The 17,470-nt window shown below is 37.2% G+C and overlaps 1 protein-coding gene across 1 annotated transcript; it reads left to right on the top strand.

The window, feature by feature from the left end:
- The first annotated feature begins 13,759 nt into the window (after positions 1–13,759).
- LOC113339545 (zinc finger BED domain-containing protein RICESLEEPER 2-like) lies at positions 13,760–15,743 on the top strand. Its single transcript, XM_026584794.1, has 3 exons — positions 13,760–14,475; positions 14,619–15,673; positions 15,733–15,743. The coding sequence occupies exons 1-3, from the start codon at positions 13,760–13,762 to the stop codon at positions 15,741–15,743; spliced, it is 1,782 nt and encodes a 593-aa protein (XP_026440579.1).
- The last annotated feature ends 1,727 nt before the right edge of the window (positions 15,744–17,470 follow it).

Below are 17,470 nucleotides of genomic sequence, written 5' to 3'. Positions count from 1 at the left end.
GACAGGGTTGGTGTGTATGTTTGGATCGAGTATTTTGGGCTGGACAACCATGTTGGAGTGAAACAGAGGAGGTGGAAGTTTATCGAAGTTCTGTTGATGACTAGGAGAAGATTTAGTCGGAGTTTGACGTGGATATTTGTTGGGACTCACTAGATTCATCAAAACAGGGATGGTAATCCCTCTAGATTCGAAAATAGAGGAGGAAATCATCGAGTTGTCTAAAACAGGGAGGTGAAGTTTTTCACGGGATTTTGGCTGATATATGGAAACTGTCAGAAAGATAAGGAAATTGGATTCTCTGTTAAAGTTTAGACTATCTTTGAGATAGTCTGGGACGTTGGATTATACTTGGAAGACGCGTGATAAGCAAAACAGGGAGTGTTTGAAGCCGCGTATGAGGATATGGAAAGAATAGATAAAACCCGTAACTTTGGCAAAAAGAAAAAGGAGATTTCTTGGAGATTAAATCGACCTGTGGGCTATAAAAGGAGTTGGGATAGCTCATAGAAGAGGGACGCAACCTTAAGAGAAGTTTAGAACCCAACAGAGAAGAATCAGTCGAGTTGCAGAGCGAGTTACACCAGCAGGAGAAGAAGAAGAAGCTGAAGAACAAACACCATTCAAAACAGTCGTTTTTTCATTCTTAATATCTCAACACTTAGGCGTCTCAATTTGTAACACTGCTTAAGTAACCAACAGGTCTCTGTAACAGTTCGTCGTTTGTAACAGCTTCTTTGTAGCGCCAATACAGCGTTGCAAACTGTCTGTTTTATTGTCTTCCTTCCTTTTAATCAACTTTTGAACCATAAACCAATATTTTAAGCAAGTGATTAATATGAGGAGCTAAACCCCATTGCTGAGGCGATATAGGAAGCTATTTTTCCAACAAAAAGTGGTATATTCTATTTTATCTTTTTATTTGCAATAATTATATGATTATTTGCCTTGAACTATTATTGAATATGATTTTTATTTGAGTGATTGTGATCTATTTTGATGGAGTATGCTTAGTTTTAATACTTTTGATGCTTCATACTTGGTATTTACAATTACTACTTTTGAAAATCTACTTGTTGCAATATTTTAGAATCAAATTAAACGAGAAAATTGCATAAATATAAGTTTTGGTTTAATCACTTTGAACTTGGAAAATAGTGCAATCTTAGCTTCAGTGTTCTTTTAATATTGATATCAACTTTGATTGAGTTTGCTAAAATTTTTAGTGAGTTTTCTATTTTAATATTAGAATTTAAGTCTAATTAATATCCTTCGCAAGTCTGAGAATCGAACCACTTTTACCACTATCTACAAATCACATCAGCTGGCTTAAGCCAGCCCAGTCACAACATAGATCCGCCCCTGTTTATGATGGTTGATGTCACACCTGCAAATGCTCCAAGCAATTTTTTGTATTGGGACTGGTCATAGATACCTATGATTCTTTTCCTCGTTGAATTTAGCACTTAAATCATTCAAGAAAATTCACATTCAAGTCTGATCCCAATTTTTCGAACTGAGGAAATGGACCGAGACTGCTGCTGCTTAGGCAACCAGGTACCCGTCGCTGATAGACGCATTTATGTGCCTAATTTATTCTCAATGTTTCGTATTGTTAGTACTTGTTTTCGTCCTTATTATGGTGTTTTGTGTGTTTGTAAGTATTTTTGGAAAATAATTATTGTTGGAAAATTCGGCTCGAAAAGTTGCACGGAGCACCCCCGGAGGACATTTGTTATTCGGAATCTCATCATTGGTTAAGGGGCACTCAATTACTAAGGGGCAACCCAGGTCACCCCAAAAAGGCAGATGTTATTCGCACCCAGGATCGGATAGGGGGACAACATCTTCAAAAATTTGAATTTTCATTTTGGCGGGAAATTTTCTTCTTCAACTGGCAGATGTTTCGATCGATTTTTGGACGTGATTTTGTGCGATTCAATCGCTGAAACTTTGTGTAAAGATGTGATATAACCATATTAAGTTATTTCAGGTGTTATCTCGGGCCATAATTGGCTGAATCAAATTGTGGAGCAAAACATGGAGCACGTCATTGTATGGAGACTGTCACGGGATTTGCATGAGTTGGAATGAGTTTGTGTATGCTAGGATGACTCTAACAACCATCTGGAGTGTGAAGGAGATAAATATAGTAATTTGGCATCTTCAGAACTCGTGGAGAAATCAATTATCTAAATTATTTCCTAAACAGACAGTGAAGAATAATGGAAGGTTATATGAAGTTATGGCGAGATATTTTGGCCCAGTGGAGTATATATAGGGTGTTGGGAACTCAGAGATAGGCTGTCGAGACTTAGGGAGGTTTAGGGAAGCTCAGAAACAAAGAAAAAAATTTACGGAGAAACTGCCGAGTTGCAGTCGGGGAAGAAGGTGAATAGTGAACTTGATAGTTGAAAACAGTCGCAGAAACCGTGGCCTAAACTTTCGAATCCAAACTCTTTGTAACAGTTTTGTAACAATTATTCCAACAATTAATAAAGTTTGCAACAGTTCTCTTTCGTTCTTCCGTTACAACGAATTTTGTAACACTTATAATTGTTACAAACTCACAATTTCATACCTTTTCACTCTTTTGATCATCTTTTGAGCCATAGACCAATCTTTTGAGACCATGATTGATATGAGGAGCTAAACCCACCCTCTGGGGAGACGGAGGAAGCTATTCTGACAAAGAAAAAGTGGTAATTTCTATTTTAAATAATTTATGCAATTTAAATTATGATTTTTTGTGTAGAACAAAAGAGTTTTTCCAATGATTTTTATTAAGCAATTGTTATTTTAATTGATGGTATATGCTTAACTTTGAGTTCTTGATATTCCATGCTTTCAAATTACAATTTCTCTTTCATAAAATCTATTTTTGCAATAATTAGAATCACTTAAATGGGAAATTGCATAATAATAATAATAATAGTATCACTTTGGAATTGATAGAATAGTGGAACCCTTAGCCCCAGTTTCTCCAAAATCTTGACATCACTTTTTGAATCAAATTTGCAATATTTATTTAAATCTAAAAATTCTTTCCTTCACAAGTCTGAAAAGAACCTATTATTTACCACTATTACAACAACTTTTGGAAAACCATCAATTTTTGGCGCCGCCGACGCGGACTTGTGTTTAGGATAGATTTTTAGATTTTTTTTTTTTATTTGTTCTCTTTACGTTTTTGGGTTTTGTGTCTTTGATTTGGGAATTTGAAATTTTTGAAGTTGGGATATTAAAGACTTGAAGTAAAAGGCAAAGCGAAAGGAGAAAGAAGAAGAATTTTTTTTTTATATAAAAAGAGAGAAAAAAAAAAAAGAGAGTTTATTTATTTTTTTTTATTTTTTTTTTTTTTTTTTTTTGATTTCTTTTTTTTGGACTTTTTGGACTTTGGACATTTGGACATTAATTTTTTTTAAACCCTACGGAAGGGTAGATTAAATATTAAACTGTTTGCAGAAGGAAGGACGATTACGATATCTCGGCCCCTCGGGTTCACAACATAGGAGTTGTGGCCCGAGTCGACGACAACGGTTCATCCCCCGTCTGGAACGGGAGGTAAGTCTGTCGAAACACTCGCGAATCCCCTGTCAGCGAGTTACTGTATTCCTTCGTTTGCATATTGAGGAACTGAAAACGGTTGTTTTAAATTCCTAGTAAAGGGCAAGGACTGGCCATACAAGATAAGGGTTCGGATTTCATCACCGTTCTCTTCTTGCCCGCCTTAGGAAAACGAAACCAAACGCGAACCTAAGCTTTAAAATTTGGAATAGAACGAGACCTATAGGGTAACGAGCTTAGTAGGAAAGTCGTTCGAAAAATATTGGTTACTCTTTTAGCATACTTCGAAGTTCATGATGGTTTCTGTGAGTTGAATGCGTGACTGCGCCGCCTTGTGATAGCGGTGAGGCCTTGGGTATCAAAGCTCCACTGAGCTTCCCTCGCCTCAATTCAACTTACTTTGACTTGGATTGATTCCAGAGGGGTTTGCTTAAATTGTAACGAATTCCCTTTCGAAGGATTAGAAGCTGGTCTAGAAACAATCTAAGTGGAACCATCATGCTTTTTGTTTGCTAGAAATCAGTAGGTTTGCTGTGGTGGAGTCAGCCTTGTTTGTGTTTGCATAGAACTTCCCTTCCTTTTAGGACTTTTTTTCTTTTTTTTTTTTAGTGTATGCCCGAAAGGGCTTGGAAAAGAAATACTTTTGGCCGTTTGATTAGTGACGAGCCTAGAAGTTCTTCTTGTGAAAGCGGGGAGCTCGAAGACTCTTCTTTTGAGAGCCCCGTTTTTGGAAACTTCAGTTTTGAAAATCTGTCTCTTCGTGAGGAAGGTACCCCTAGTACTTCAGCTGTGCCAGCGATGGCAACTTTGAAAGATTACATGTTCCCAACTAGGACCAACCGAGCTTCGTGCATTAAATTGCCAGCCAGTACGGCTAATTTCGAGATAAAACCTAGTATTCTTCAGATGATCCCTATGTTCTTAGGAAAAGATGATGAGAACCCTTATTTTCATATTAGGGACTTTGAGGAAATCTGTGGGACAGTTAGAATAAAAGACCTCACTGATGAAGTTTTGAAACTTAAGATGTTTCCCTTTTCCTTGAGAGATAAAGCCAAGACCTGGCTGAACACTACCACCTGAGTCCATTGAAACATGGCAGGAACTTGTTGCTGCTTTCTATATGAAATTCTACCCTAAGCATAAAACTGCAGCTGTTAGGCAGAAATTAGTGCTAGTGTGCAACAAGAGGGAGAGTCTCTTTATAGGTTTTTAGAGAGATTCAATGATCTCCTATCCCAGTGTCCCCACCATGGATTTGATAAAATGAAACTTGTTGAGATTATTTATAATGGTTTAGACTATTCGACCAAAGCCATGGTCGAGTCTATGTGCGCTGGTGAGTTCACCAGTAAAAATGCTGATGATGCTTTTACCTTCTTAGGAGCTATCGCTGAAAAATCCCAACAGTGGGAGTCTTGTGTTGAACCCCCTAAAAGACTCTTGGTCAATAGAAGTAGCACCAATGTGGTAGATACAAGCTTCGAGTCAGATGCTAAGTTTGCTGCTTTGTCTAGAAGGTTAGAAGCTTTGGAATTGAATCAGCCTAATTATAGGTCTCTTGTTGAACCTGATGATAGGATTAGAGCGCTCAAGTCTCTAGTTGTGGAGTAGAGCCCAATAACTCGTTTTGGGAAGGTCATGTTAGTGAAGAACAAGCCCATGCTGTCTATAACAACGCTAGGTTTGAGAACCGTCAGAAGTTTGACCCATACTCAGAAACCTACAACCCTGGTTGGAGAAACCATCCTAATTTTTCTTGGTCTAAGGGCCAGAATCAAGGTCAGTCTAGTAATTCTCAGCCTCCCCCAGGTTTTGGTTATGCTAAGAACTCTTCAGGTCAACCCCAGTTTCAGAACCCTTCGGATAAAAAGATCACAAGTTTAGAAGACACTCTAGCCTCGTTTATTAAAAACTCTGATAAGATCAACCTAATGGTTGCTCAAGGGATAGAAGAAAGTAAAAATATAGGTTATGCTAACTCCCAAGCTATTTCTGAGTTAAAAAACCAGGTTAGTCAGATAAATGAATCTTTGAGGGAAAAAGGTAAGTTTCCTAGTCAAACTCAACCCAATCCTAAAGCAGAGAAATCGTACAATCATGTGAACTCTATTACAACCCTTAGGAGTGGAAAGAAAGTTGACAATAAGGTTGCCATGCCTGATAGTGAACATGTTGTAGTTCACCCTTCTGAGCCAGAAAATGAGGAGACTGATAGAGTCTCTAAAAAGACCAATGAGGGTCCTGATGAGCCCGGCTTTGTTCCCAGAGCCCCGTTCCCCCAGCTGCTAGTTCCGACTAAGAGGGAGTCCAACTTTAATGATATATTGGAGGTTTTTAAGCAGGTAACTATCAACCTTCCACTACTAGATGCAATTAGGCAGATTCCCTCTTATGCCAAGTTCCTTAAGGACTTGTGTACGCGAAAGCGTAAGCTCAGTGTCCAGAAGAAAGCCTTCATAGCTAGTCATGTGAGTTCTATTATTCAGAATACCACTACTCCTAAGTATAAAGACCCAGGGTCCCCTACCATTGCTTGTACAATAGGTAAATACCGTGTTGAGAAAGCGTTGCTTGACTTAGGAGCCAGTGTGAACTTACTTCCGTACCATGTGTACCTTAAGCTAGGACTTGGTGAGATGAAACCTACCCAGGTAACACTTCAGTTAGCTGATAGGTCCGTTAAAGTTCCTCGTGGTGTGATCGAGGATGTTCTCATAGAGGTTGACAAGTTTATTTATCCAGTGGATTTTATTATCCTAGATACCCAACCTGTCCCTGACCCAGAGAACCAAATACCAGTGATTTTAGGTCGCCCGTTTTTAGCCACGTCTAATGCGATCATAAACTGTCGAAATGGTATTATGAATCTATCTTTTGGTAATATGACTATTGAGTTGAATATTTTTAATGTCAATAAGCTACATTCTGAGCTAGATGACACGTGCATTGAAGAGGTCAACATGATAGGAACCTTAGTTCCGAAGTCTGTACCAAACACCGAATCGGAAGATCCATTAGAGAGTTGTCTAGCCCGTTTTAGCATGGATTTCGACGATGATAGCAACATTGAACAAGTAAATGCTCTGTTGGATTCCATTCCTATGTTAGATACCGATAGATGGAAATCTAGTTTTGAACCATTACTAGCTACCGAATCTACCTTAAGCCCTTATTTCGAAGAGCCTAAAGATCCTCCTAAGTTGGACCCCAATTATGCATTTGTAGGCCCATCTGAGATTTTCCTATAACTTCCGATTTGGATAGTGATCATGAGATTAGGCCAGTAACCGTGCTTCAACACAATAAGGAAACTCTAGGGATGACCATAGAGGATATGAAACATATAAGTCCTATAGCTAGTATACCTCAAAAGAATTTAGAGGATGAACCACCTGATTATAACTCAGAGAAAGCAATTGACCTTTTTCAGGAACCGGATGGTCTAGAAATTAGGAATATTGTGACTAGTTTATCTAGAGACACCCAAAACTCTAAGTTTGGGGGTAGTGAACTAGAAGAAGCTCTAGAGTATTTTAAATACTCTCCGGATCCGGAAATTCAAGCCATAGTTAAAGGTCTTACGGAGAATAGTGATTACCCTAAATTTGGGGGTAGAGATTGTCAATTATCCCCAGTAGAAGTCCCTAACTTGGGACTCAAGCCTAGTGCATCTGAGGTATCGCTTGAGTCTATTCAGACTCCACAACCTGATCCGCCTGATACTGTTCAGGAGGAAATCCATATATTAGAAACCCGTTTTTCGGATGAATCTATTTTTCAAGACACTCTTATGAAGCCCAACTGGAGGCTCTGGATAGATCCGGTTGTCTTGCAAGAAACCTTAGATGAGGATGTGCTCCTTCTGTTCATTTTTCTGAACCAGTGCAGTTGTCTCATATTGGTGTTAGCTCTATTTGGTATTATGGACCCACAACTTTTTCGGCTATTGGTATATGACTTTGGAAGGTGAAGATCCTTTTTGAGGTATTTGATGTCTGGATGAAGACTTTAAACTTAGCACTTCTTGGGAGGTAACCCAATCTCACGCAACACGGTAATATCTTTCCTCAACCCTTTTTGCTTCAAGTGGTAACAATTTCTCCTCGTTCATGCTGTTAATTTTATCATTGGAAACATTGAGGACAATGTTAGATTTAAGTTTGGGGTATGGGAAAATCGTTTAGTTGCAATAAATAAATACGCTCTAGAGACTAGAGATTTATGTGTATTCAGGATGGCACTAACTAATCTAAGTGGATGGAAGCATCTTGGTTGTAGGAGTTGAGAAACCAATCTGATTAGATGGAAACATCTATAGAGTCTATTCATAAAAGCACAGAGATCAGGTGTTAGAAATAACATGATAGTTGCACCATATCTCGTTGAGTCCTTTTCATTTCTTTTTTTTATTTTATTTTTTCATTTTAAACTATGTTTCTCTAAGTGATTAGGTGGGGCACACGATTCAAGTTGTTACCATTGCTAGGGTGAATTAGAGTGACTGAGTTACTAAAAAAAAAGAAAAGACCGGACCAGTTAGACCAATCGGAATAAGTATTAACACTTGGATAGCAATATGCGTGTGTTCACCCTGTTTCCGTCGCCTAAGCAAGCGTGGAATGCAGGACCCGTGGGAACTATCGTGTAATCTGCTGACAAGAAGCATGCGCTTGGATCAAAAAGATCTATTCATGTCGTTAAGTTAAAAAAAATGGTTATTGTTCTGTGTAGTCAACTGCTGGTTCCCTTGTATTTGCCAGTTTGTTGATCTATATTTAAGTTATTGATCACTGGTTCCCTTGTATATGCCAGTTGTGTTGATATTAGTCAGACTGGTATCTCAGTCCATTAGGATAGGTTCATTCTGGCAGTGGCCTTCAGACAGATATGTGAAACATCGATCATTTGGTTAACATCAAAACCATCTACATTTTTCAATTTCCATCTCCTTTTTCTATCCATATGATTATTTTGACTCCGAATATGATGTCCATAGTCCAACTATCTGAGTAGAGCTCTGTCACTTTATATGAATTTTAGTATGCTTGAGTGTAAACTCGTGTACAACAATTGGAATTTCGCATCAGGGTACTTCCTCCTGTAGTCAGTGATTGTAAGCAAACCAAGGAGATTCTTTACTGCCTTCCAAGGTTAGACATAGATAGCTAGGGTCTAGAGTAATGGTTTTGTGGGTACACCTCTGGTAAACCCTCCCGAGATTAACTCGGTTTTATTTTTTATTTTTGCTCGAGGACTAGCAAATAATACGTTTGGGGGTATTTGATAGACGCATTTATATGTCTAATTTGTCCTCAATGTTTCGTATTGTCAGTACTTGTTTTCGTCCTTATTATGGTGTTTTGTGTGTTTGTAGGTATTTTTGGAAAATAATTATTGTTGGAAAATTCGGCTCGAAAAGTTGCACGGAGCACCCCCGGAGGACATTTGTTATTCGGACTCTCATCATTGGTTAAGGGGCACTCAATTACTAAGGGGCAACCCAGGTCACCCCAAAAAGGCAGATGTTATTCGCACCCAGGATCGGATAGGGGGACAACATCTTCAAAAATTTGAATTTTCATTTTGGCGGGAAATTTTCTTCTTCAACTGGCAGATGTTTCGATCGATTTTTGGACGTGATTTTGTGCGATTCAATCGCTGAAACTTTGTGGAAATATGTGATATAACCATATTAAGATATTTCAGGTGTTATCTCGGGCCAGAAATGGCTGAATCAAATTGTGGAGCAAAACAGGGAGCACGTCATTGTATGGAGACTGTCACGGGATTTGCATGAGTTGGAATGAGTTTGTGTATGCTAGGATGACTCTAACAACCATCTGGAGTGTGAAGGAGATAAATATAGTAATTTGGCATCTTCAGAACTCGTGGAGAAATCAATTATCTAAATTATTTCCTAAACAGACAGTGAAGAATAATGGAAGGTTATATGAAGTTATGGCGAGATATTTTGGCCCAGTGGAGTATATATAGGGTGTTGGGAACTCAGAGATAGGCTGTCGAGACTTAGGGAGGTTTAGGGAAGCTCAGAAACAAAGAAAAAAATTTACGGAGAAACTGCCGAGTTGCAGTCGGGGAAGAAGGTGAATAGTGAACTTGATAGTTGAAAACAGTCGTAGAAACTGTGGCCTAAACTTTCAAATCCAAACTCTTTGTAACAGTTTTGTAACAATTATTCCAACAATTAATAAAGTTTGCAACAGTTCACTTTCGTTCTTCCGTTACAACGAGTTTTGTTACAATTATAACTGTTACAAACTCACAGTTTCATACCTTTTCATTCTTTTGATCATCTTTTGAGCCATAGACCAATCTTTTGAGACCATGATTAATATGAGGAGCTAAACCCACCCTCTGGGATGACGGAGGAAGCTATTCTGACAATGAAAAATGGTAATTTCTATTTTAAATAATTTATGCAATTTAAATTATGATTTTTTGCCTAGAACAAAAGAGTTTTTCCAATGATTTTTATTAAGCAATTGTTATTTTAATTGATGGTATATGCTTAACTTTGAGTTCTTCATATTTCATGCTTTCAACTTACAATTGCTCTTTTATAAAATCTATTTTTGCAATAATTAGAATCACTTAAATGGGAAATTGCATAATAATAATAATAATAATAATAATAATAATATCACTTTGGAATTGATAGAATAGAGGAACCCTTAGCCCCAGTTTCTCCAAAATCTTGACATCACTTTTTGAATCAAATTTGCAATATTTATTTAAATCCTAAATTTTTTTCCTTCACAAGTCTGAAAAGAACCTATTATTTGCCACTATTACAACAACTTTTGGAAAACCATCAGTCGCCTATCAGTGGATGACCATTAATTGTGACCGATTCGGTTCGCTTCAGGGGTCCATAAACCGATTCTTAAATTAAGTGTTTCGCATTGTATTGGTATCTGGGGTCAGAAACAGGTGGTTGTTGCGACATAGACTACTAACAAGGACTCATTACTGTCTCTTGTTGGATAATTACAATAATATCACTAAGTCACCCAGCCGGTTGTTTTATAAAAAGCCCAGATCTTCTTACCCAGCAGTTTCTATTACGAAACGAAAGGACCTTCTTACCTGGCAGATTCTTTTATAAAACGGCTGGACTTGATTTGAATTCAAAACAGTTTGAATTCTAACTGGAGATTTTTTTCCCAAAGGCCATCATTGATACTGGTTGGAAGTATTTGTTGGTGATGAACAAGCATCTTGAAAAGGTGCAAATACCCTACCAATAGTGGTGATTGTTCTCCTTTTAAGATCATCTCAAAACAACATTAAAATCTCTTTATTTCTAAGTATCATCATATTCAATTAGTGTGTGTTCTTGGTTGGGTCAAGGGAGTACAACCCTTGGATTCAACAACGTTATTAGGGATCCGTTGTATCCTAGCAGCAATATTTCACTGATCGATTGTACTCTCCAATTTTTTGGGAAGGGTCGAAATAATTGCTGAAAAGAATCGTAAGACCTTGAAGCTTAGTGATACAAAATTCTTTTCTGTTCCCTGAATTCATCCTCTGATTAACCATTTTCCAACAGTTTTGAGCAATTAGTTTTTCAATAATGGAGGGTGAACCTTCAAACGCAACTGCTCAATCCATGCAAGTATTGTACCAGATTCTGAATTGCTTAGAACGTTTTGATGGTGAGAATTTTACCCGATGGCAAGAGACCGTGAAATTTTTCCTGATCACCATCAAGTGGTGGTATATCCTTGAAGATGGATTGGAGGAAATTCTCACCCCAAAAGATGATGACGCTTCTGATTTGAAGGCCAGACGTAAGAAACGTCAGGAAGATGATTTTATGTGCCGTGGTCATATTTTGAATTCCCTGGAAACTAATGTTTACAATTCTCATTGAAGTATTGCGTCTGCAAAGGAATTATGGACAGCACTTGACAACAAATACAAGAATTTTGAAGCAAGCAATAATAAATTCCTGATTTGCAACTTCATGGACTTCAAAATGGTTGACACCAAGTCAATCATTTTCCAGGTAAGTGAACTTTTAATCATCTTAAGTATATGCTGGAATCGAACTTGCTTATGCCTTTATTGTTGGCGTTATTATTTCCCGTCTTCCCCCTTCTTGGAATGGTTACAAAGAGAAACTTAAGAATGCTGAGACTCACTATGAGTTAGAAGGACAACGTCATCTTCGTATAGAAGACGACTCTCGTAAACGAGAAATTAAGTATAGTCAACAAACTGAAAACTATTCTAAGATAAAGCAGAAGTGAATGCCTCATCAAATTCAACACTAAATAAAAACCTGTCTAGCCTGCAAAGAAGAGGATCAGTTTGATTATTAGACCAAGTATCTGCACCTCCTACCAAAGATTGATCCACCAATTCTTGTTGAAGAATGAAGCTGTTTAGAAAGCCAGAATTCCTACTGTCTGCTTCACCCTTATTTCTTTCATCATCTGGTCTAACTGCATTAAAGTCACCTGCAAAGCAAATTGGACCAGCCCACCAATGTATAATCTCTTGCAAATCATCCCAAAACTATGCTCTAGCATTATATTCACGTGGACTGTAAACTAGTTATAGCCCACTTAAAGCCATTGACGTTGTTAATTAACAAAGCAGAGATGTTATTATACCCAATTCTTTCATCTTCCTTTGTGAATCTATTATTGTCCCATATAGATAAGATGCCACCACTAGCACCCACAGAAGGAATATATGACCAATCAAAAGAGTCATCATACCAAAACTGTCTTATGAACCAGTTAGAAAATCTCATAATTTTAGTTTCTTGGACTAGGCATACAACACACTTTTGACTACTAATGATATTTTTAAGAGAAGTTATCTTATAAAAATCATTAAGACTTCTTATGTTGTAGCTCCAGATTTTAAAATCCATCACCAATTCTCCTCCCTTGAACTTCAGAGCACCCAATCAATTCCTCCTTCTGTGGCAGACAGTTTTGGTCTGAAACTTCCTTCTCCACACTATCATGTTCCAATTCCTTACCGATGTTCTCCTCCTCCTGACTATTGAACCTTTCTTTATATTTAAGAACAAGTTGAGTCATATTCTTCCTTAGAGACGTGACATTGTCATTACTGATGTGCCCATAACTACAAGCCAGGGTTACAAAAGAATTAACAGTCTTGTTAATATTTTATTCTTCTTCATTTTTAATATTCTTCGTCGAGTGTAGATGCTGAACAACTTCATCTTCCATCTCTTTTCTTGCACTCCCATCGGTTAATTAAATTTTTGCAATTCTCAAGTTCCTTTATTATCTAACGCTTTACTTGGATTCTTTGATACGGTGTCATCCATTGAACGAATCTTACTATGACAATAATAATTTGCAATGGAATAAGGTGTATTGGTTCATTTTTTTTTTTAGAATTAAACAATTCTTTGATAAACTAATCAATTCTTTGATAGACGTTTTTCGCAGTTGGAGAGAGACTCTCTGGAGATTTCACAGGCGACAGAAAACATGTGTTACCTTAATCAATTATTATACATCCAACCTTCAACAGATCCGGTTCATACTACACCTCCATCGATTCTACTTTCTTTTCTGCATCTTTTAATACCATTTGCTGCCCCACCCAAACCCATCCACGTGGGTATCCGTTCCTATTGGGTAGGGTTTTACCCGTACAAATGGGGTTGGGATTGGGTATGGGTAATACCCGAAATTAGTGAACCGGTGATGGGGCGGGGATGAGATTCTAGGTCCACGCCCCATACCCGTCCCGTACGTTCCCATTTAGGATTTTATATTTTTATTAATTATTTATATTATATTTAAACTAAGATATTATATTATATTATATTATAAAAAAAAAGGTAAAAGTATAAGATATCATTAATTATTTATTTTATATTTAAACTAAAAAATTATATTATATTATATTATAAAAGAAAAGGTAAAAGTATAAGATATCATTAATTATTTATATTATATTTAAATAAGAAATTATATTATATTATATTATATTATATTATAAAATAAAACATAAAAGTATAAGATATCATTAATTATTTATATTATATTTAAACTAAGAAATTATATTATATTATATTATATTATTTAATTATTGTATTGATTATATTATATTATTTAAGCTTTCTTTATTATATATATTATATTACTTTATGTGTATATTACACAGTGATCCCAAAATGACAACTATATCCACACGAGGTGAATCCGAACAGTCTGAACACCATGTCGAGACAATTCCAAGTTCTCCAATGGATGATGACCATGGTGAAACTGCCGAGGCAAACATTACAGGTGATTGTGATAATGCCGAAGGTGAAATTGTTATAGTTTCAGGGAAGAAAAGATCCATAGTGTGGAACCACTTTGAAAATAAAAAGATAAAAGGGGAAGACAAAGCAGTTTGCAAATATTGTCATAAACCATTAGGAGGAAAAAGCACAAATGGGACTAAGCATCTACACGCACACATGAAAAGATGTCCTCGACGTAAACAGCAAGACATAAGACAATCAATAATCACTCCGAGTAAAAAAAGTGACGGAAGAAGTCAGCTTAACACGTACAGTTTTGATCAATCGTTCGCTAGGAAGGAACTTGCTTATATGATAATCATACACGAGTATCCGCTTTCCATCGTTGAACATGCCGGATTTAGACGATATTCAAATGCGCTTCAACCGTTTTTTAAGGTGGTATCTCGGAGCACAATTAAAAGGGATATCCTTAAAATCTATGATGAAGAAAAAACTAAAACAATGGAGGTGCTACAAAAACATCAAGGTAAAATTGCGTTGACTACTGATATGTGGACTAGTAAGCAAAACAAAGGATACATGGTTATTACGGCTCATTTCATCGATGAATCGTGGATCTTGCAAAGCCGAATTATCAGGTACGCGTATTCATTTAATGATTTCAAGCATTGGATATGCACGTCATAAATGAAAAATCACTACCATTAATTTTGTTACTGATTAATTACTAGTTGCTACGTAGTACGGTCTAATCAACCATCTGAATTTTATTTTGTATTAGGTTTATGTATGTGCCATGTCCGCACACGGCTGAAGTCCTGTCAGCCGCATTGATGGAGTGTCTGCTAGACTGGAATATCGATGGTAAAGTATCCACTCTTACTGTAGATAATTGTTCCACTAATGATCTTATGATCCAACTTCTCCTAGAAAAATTATCAAGTAACTTAATGTCGGGTGGAGATATTTTTCATATGCGTTGTTGTGCACACATATTAGCTCTTATAGTCAAGAAAGGATTAGAGGGGATCAAAGGAGCAATCGAATTGATTCGTAATAGTGTTGCTTACTGGAAAGCAACACCAAAACGAGTTGAGAAATTTGAAGAGGCCGCCCGTCAACTAAATATTTCGAGTATAAATAAGTTAGTTCTTGATTGTGAGACAAGATGTAACTCAACATACCTGATGCTTAATACTGCTATTAAGTATCATAAGGTTTTTGCTCGACTAAAGCAACGTGAGCCACAGTATGATTGTTTGCCAGATGATGAAGATTGGTTGTTGGCAAAGGAAATGTGCGACAAACTTAAGATATTTTATACCTTCACAGAGAAATTTTCCGGAGTAAAATATCCTACCACCAACCTTTTCTTTCCAAGTTTTTTTGATATTAGATTGTCATTAAATGAGTGGAAAAAATCTAAAGTTGGTGTGATTAAGGAAATGGCATATGAAATGATAGAGAATTTTGAAGAGTATTGGTTTGTGATCAATGGAGTAATGGCCGTAGCAATTATGTTAGATCCAAGGTTTAAGATGAAATTGATTGAGTTTTATTTTCCACAAATTTATGGTCAAGCTTTTTCAAAAATCGAAATTGATCGAGTACGCGATTTATGCGTTGATTTGGCGACGGAGTATGAACTGAAAGTAAAATTTGCTGAAACATTTGTTAGCCAAAATGATTTGTCTTTCACTTCAGAGATGCATGGTTTTAACGATGACGTAGATCTTTTGGAAAAGTTTTATATGTTTGTCTCTAATACTGCTCCTACTAGTACTGTTAAGTCAGAATTAACCAATTACTTAGAAGAAGATCTTTTACCTAGGATTGGTAATTTTGACATGCTAGCATGGTGGAAGACAAATGGGATTAAATATCCAGTCTTGCAGTGTATGGCTAGAGATATTTTAGCGATTCCAGTTTCAACGGTAGCTTCCGAATCAGCTTTTAGTACCGGAGGTAGATTTGTGAGTGTCCAACGTAATAGACTTCATCCAAAAACGTTGGAAGCTTTGATGTGCGCTCAAGACTGGCTATGGGATATGCTGAATGGTAATGAAATTCTCTTTTTATTGAAATGTTTTTTTTTTTACATTTAATACATCATTATGGTTATATGATACACTTTCTTATTTTGGCTAGGTGGATCAAAATTCGATGGTGAAACATTTTGGGAAGAAACTGAAGCAGACGATGAGGTGATCAACATGGAGGAAGATACTTGATAAGAAATAATTAAGAACTAAAATGAGTGATGCTCGTTTATAGACCAATTTGTTTTTCTTTGCTTGTTTTACGATGAATTTATGAGTTTGAAATTTTAAATTATTATTATTATTAGGTTGAACTTAGGTATTGATTATTAAATTAATTCATCATATTTGAGCTTAATGTCATGGGTAACCCGTAAAAAACCCGCCCCGTACGGGTATTTCCCATACCCGCCCCGTCCCAGATCAAGCGGGTAATGGGGAGGGTGTGGTTTTTTTTTTGAACGGGGTAGTGACTGGATCCCGCCCATAGCCGCCGCATGACCATCCCTACATCAAATCCCTAAGATACGGTTTAGGTAGTTATTTTATTTCCAAAAGATGCCGAAAAAAAGATCATCATCAGGCAGGACTTCATCGTCTCCCAGATTGCCATCAAACACGTCGACTTCCTCTACAGAGCCCTCTTCTCAACAATCTGAATGTAGTGACTCCGATGATGATACATGGTGTCATCGTCCCTACAAATTTTTTGAAGACTGTCAGGATAATAATGGTCGAGGTTATGTCAGAAGTTTAATCTTCAGACATATACAAGATCGTCATTTATCCACTGCACAGGGTACATTAATCTGCCAGGAACGAATTCACACCGTATGGAGTGTTCACAGAGCATGGGAAAAAATGTTGAAGCAGTTACAGATGTGGCTCTGTTTTCCTTGCATGCAATGGTATTCTTGGAAACGGCCATGTAGAGATCATCCAGGGGGAGTTTTAAAAGGACCGTATAATGGTCGCAGTGCAGACTTTTTAATATATGGGATTGCTAGACCTTCTCAGGACAATGCTCCCCCTATTATAATCACTGCAGACAATGAAAGGCCACGGCCTACGAATGTAATGCCTGATGATAATTCTAGAGACCTATCACTGGAATTGCTTAACCTGGTTTACCAGAAACACATAGCTACTACTTCCAACATTCCTCCTCAATGCCGGCTCAGTTTTTCTAGAAATCTCAAATTGGCTTTAGAAAAAGTTGTGGCTCACCCTCGGGATTTAAATGCATGGTTGCAATTGCTTCTTCTGCCTGTCTGTACCCTCAATCTTTATACCCCAAAGAGCTCTAATGAGAAGAGATCGAGTAACAGGAAACGATTGCAAACTATAGCTATTAATGTTGCCTTGACAACATGGAGATAGCCCAATGGATGTCGCATCTTGGTTACTCGGATCCTGCAACAACAAAAAGATATTCAGCGGCAGAGGAAACGTGCCAAAAAGAAGCGGAAAACCAATGTAGAAGCATGCCGAAAGAAGATCAGTGATGGTCATTACACTGCATCCATCAGAATTTTGTCCTCAGACAGGGTGGCAGAATCTACACCCGATACACTTTATTTGCTAGAACAAGAAC

This window comes from Papaver somniferum, unplaced genomic scaffold (genome assembly GCF_003573695.1).
Source record: "Papaver somniferum cultivar HN1 unplaced genomic scaffold, ASM357369v1 unplaced-scaffold_21, whole genome shotgun sequence".
Lineage (NCBI taxonomy): Eukaryota > Viridiplantae > Streptophyta > Magnoliopsida > Ranunculales > Papaveraceae > Papaver > Papaver somniferum.
Note: the sequence above shows the minus strand (reverse complement) of the source record. Positions and strands in the feature narration are given on the sequence as shown.

Bases quoted from the DNA above. Each gene is read 5' to 3' on its own strand.
- LOC113339545 (XM_026584794.1), top strand. From the start codon at position 13,760: ATGACAACTATATCCACACGAGGTGAATCCGAACAGTCTGAACACCAT. The intron at 14,476-14,618 runs GTACGCGTATTC...ATTTTGTATTAG, and splicing joins TTGCAAAGCCGAATTATCAG to GTTTATGTATGTGCCATGTC.